Here is a 4,118-nt window from a genome sequence, read left to right as displayed (position 1 = left end):
TTTCTACAACTGAGCTCATCAAATTCAGAAATGAAATGTCAGTTTAATAGCAGAATCCAACAATAATGGAAGCTTGTGTCTTTTGGTTAATGTTTGTCAGACACCATCAGGAACAGAAAAAAAAACATAAATGCTTGTAATAACTTGAGCCGCTACCTCATCAGACTTGGCTACAAGTCCTCATACCTGCATATTTGGCACATATGTGTGAGATAAATGACACCTGAAAGGTCTTCCCTTTAAAAAGAACTAAAAATAAATCCAGTCGAAATACATAAAGTCTGTTAACAGTAGAAAAAAATGAGTAAGAAACAAATGCTGTAATCTTACAATTGGACCGATTATTCTTATGTGTAGAAGTAAACATATGTCTGCAACTCAGGTTTTTTTCACTTTGGTTAAACTGCAGGAGTGAGCATTTCTTTCTGAATGCATCACACTGAGATGCTCATATTTTGATTGGAGGGAAAGATAATGAGAGGGAACACAGCTTTGTAAATACTGGCAGTTGAACTATAAAGATGTAAGTATTGCCTGCCTCTGAAATGATTCATGTTGTGGGATATACAATGATAAACGTTTCTTGCCACTGGGGTCAAAACATAAAAGCAAGAAAGGCTGGATACCCAAAGTAGTTAATCGGTGCGCAATTTACGCACACATTGAAAACCCCCTGCTCATGTATAAACTAAAAAAAAAAAAAAAAAACCGTCGCGCATTCTGACCAATGCCTTTAACGCAACAGATGACCTCTCACCACTCCGCAGTAGGACGATGTGGCCCTACATTGGGTGGTGCGCATTTGGCGTTTCCATGGTTTATGCATACATCATGGCTTTACGCACGAAAACGCGTGCATAAATGAGCTGCATGTGATTGATATTCAGCTGTGCGCTGCTCCAAAATTAACATCGCCCTTAAGTATTGTCAAAGTGAAAATGACCCATGGACAAAATGACATGAATAAATCTATTTTCGCCCCCTGCTCCTCCCTGTATGGCCGAGGAGAAAATTGCATATCCATCTTAGGCAGACAAGAGACAAGCGCTTATTCTCACTTTGGGCCATGGCCTTTGCCTGACACTGAAGGACATTGGAAACACCATTTCAGCCGAATAATAATGGAGCAGCGGGGTGTTTTGCGCACAACACTGATTCGTCTTTTTGAGCCTCGGTGACGTCGGGGGTTATAATGCAGAGCGTAATTAATGTCATTTATCACTTGTTTGATTTTTGTCACTGCCTCCGCCGACAGGACTGCACATACGCGAGCCGTGAGCCAATGGGAGCGCCGGAGCTTTTGTCACCGAGTGCAGGCACGTGGCTTACACCTGCAGGCTGCAGCACCAGCATTGTGTGTGTGTGTGTGTGTGTGTGTGTGGAGAGAGGGAGAGAGAGAGAGAGGCACGCTTTCAGGTGCAAAGAAAAAGAAAGAAAGAAAAAAAAAACATCTCACAGATCTCTCGGACTGTTACTTTCTTGGTGAGCGCAGGTCCAGATAAGTGATGTGTTATTTTGGCCCCGTTCACTACACCACTATCGCTCATACTCTTAGCTCTTTTTAAATTTATCATAAAATACTAGAAACTATACGGGCGCCTTCAATCAGCCTCTCTTGTTCCCCAATTTTCCACTCCCACAGAGAGCACCAGGTGAAATTAAACTCGTTATTTCTCGTTCTGCCTCGGCGAATTTGGCATCAGTGTTTATTTACAATAGGAGATCTTCCATAATTCGCATAATGAGGCGCAAAGGCGCACACAATAGCGCTCACAATGGGGTGTTGTGCACCCCATTTCGCAGGAGATGGGCTTTTTGATTGGCCTGCGTGCGCCATGAAAAACACAGTTGGGGATACAACTAGTCTACAACCCCAGGTTTTTATTTAGATTGATCTCAATCGAGGCAATAAGAATTTTGACCCGTCTCATTGTCTTGCTGACTTTCCCCAGGCTGTATTTCAAAGTGTCTATACCCTTTGAGTGAAGTGAATTGCTCACCCTCCCCTCTACTCCCTCCCTCCCTCCCCTCTCTCCCTCTGCTCTAGGCACTCTGGGCTATTGGGTAAAGGCAGAGTATGCAAAAGAAACAATGCAATGCATGAAACGTAATATTAATCTCCCCGCCCTGAATGCAGACAAAGCGCTGTAGAAGGTGCACGTCTATAATGGTTATTGAGTGCTCACCCAGCTGCGCAATTTTCCCCCGTGTGGCCAACCAAGTCGGGAAAAGGTCATGCGGGGGCTTTTTTCTTTTTTTTTTTGAATAGCAGAGAAGCTCCCTGGTTTGCTCAATTACTGCCACCACTAACCCCTGTCACACAAACACACCAGAGTATAAATGTCAGCTGAAGAACCAAACCACTGCAAGAGCATATAATATAAATAGATCCATCTTTATTTATAAAAGTTGTTTTACACAAAATATATCTGTTAAAATCAAATATGTACACTTTAGGCTACGGGGAGGAATTGAGAACAAGTGCATACATTAATAAATGTCTCCTTTACCACCTATTTAAAAAACTACAATCTGTCACAGGTAGTAGCCTTGATATTGCTGTCCAGTCAGTCACACAACTCACACATGCCAACTCACTGCCTCGCTGACAGCTGCTTCTCAAAAACACTGTCAGAAAAAGTGGCAGTGAACGTTGTTTGTTTGACTCAATGTACAAAAATATGTCTTCGTGTTAAAACAATTTGCTGTATGATACAATTTTGTTATGAAAGAAGGTGAAGGGGAAATGTACATCACGAATATAAAAAAACAAAACAAAAAGTCTGTTGACGCATCATCTTTGTTGCATCTTCCAACAGACGTGGCAGCTGAAGGAAGGCAGTCCTGGTCTGTTGACAAACAGATCCTGTGGAGCTGCAGCACCGTCTCTGCAGCGCCCGCTGTGTCACATATTAATTGCACTTATTCAAACATAACATCAACAGTTCTTTACTTCCACGCGTCAACGTGTCACCGAGTCCAACTCCCTCCTTCTCGTGGGGACTTCGGGGGGACTGTTCATGCTCTAAGCAACAAGATGCTCCCTCTCTCTCTCTCTCTCTCTCCCTCTCTCTATCGCACAAACTCTCTCTCTCTCTCTCTGTGTCTCACTATTGCTTTGCTCCTGCACAAGCAGCCCGGGTGAGGGAGTGAGGCAACAGATCACTTCGAAGCTCGGAGGGCAAGACTGATCTGATGCCTTTATCAAGTCTCTGTCAGCATTTCTCAAAGAAGTCAGCCGCTTTTACGCACACACGCCGCTGTGTGGTTCTGGATGTTGACAGCCTCAGTACCTGTCAAACCAGGTCGTGAAGTCCAACAGCTCCTGCTCCTCGGAGCTCAGAGGCTCGTAGCCACCTTCATCTGATGAGTAGGTGGACTGAGGTGACTCCGGGTCGGCGGAGTAGCTGTTGGACAGTGTCGGGGACGGCAGCCCGCACTGGAAAGCAGCCGACACCGCGTCATGTTCGTCAAGAAGTTGCTGCAGAGCCCTGATGTACTCCACCGCAGACCTCAGGGTCTCCACTTTGCTCATCTTCTTGTTGGCGGCGCCGTTTGGCACATGCTGACGCAGCGTCTGGAAGCCCATGTTGACTTGCTTGACCCGGTTCCTTTCCCTTTCGTTTCGCCTGGCCACGGCCACCGGCTGCTGCTGGGGGATGGAGTAGCCGAGGCCGTTGAAGCTCAGACGCCGCTTGCAGCGCAGGAGTTCCGGCGAGCTGGAGCGCTGTCTCTTCAGCACCTTGGTTTTGCTCTGGAAGCCGGCGGCACTGGTGTTGGGGTGCACGGCGGGCACCGCGCAGTCCTGGGCCGGGGCGTGCAGGCTGAGGCTGGCGCGTCTGTCACTAAGTCCAAAGGTGAATGCAGTCTGCGTGGTGGTGATGGTGGTCGTTTCCATCTCGCTGACAGTTCTTCTGAGGTGACGGATGCAGAGGGGGCGACCTCGAACAGTTGGACGAGAAGAAGGAAGAGGAAGGTTTGGCAGTGCACAGCTCTCGTGTCCTTCGCGTGGGGGACCGTGTGGCTAAACTCTAGTCCAAGTCTCTCTTGACTGCTTTACTCCACGAGCCGATCTGACCCAAACTTTGGCAGCACTCCTCTTTTTCAACACGCGCCCC

The 4,118-nt window shown here is 46.9% G+C and overlaps 1 protein-coding gene across 1 annotated transcript; it reads right to left on the bottom strand.

Moving 5' to 3' along the window:
- Positions 1-3,286: 3,286 nt before the first annotated feature.
- On the bottom strand, positions 3,287-3,898 carry ascl1b (achaete-scute family bHLH transcription factor 1b). Its single transcript, XM_008281760.1, has one exon. It carries the CDS (start codon positions 3,896-3,898, stop codon positions 3,287-3,289), a length of 612 nt encoding a protein of 203 aa, XP_008279982.1.
- Positions 3,899-4,118: the final 220 nt, after the last annotated feature.

Source organism: Stegastes partitus, unplaced genomic scaffold (assembly GCF_000690725.1).
Source record: "Stegastes partitus isolate 25-593 unplaced genomic scaffold, Stegastes_partitus-1.0.2 Scaffold243, whole genome shotgun sequence".
Lineage (NCBI taxonomy): Eukaryota > Metazoa > Chordata > Actinopteri > Pomacentridae > Stegastes > Stegastes partitus.
This window is presented reverse-complemented; position numbering and strand designations above follow the sequence as displayed.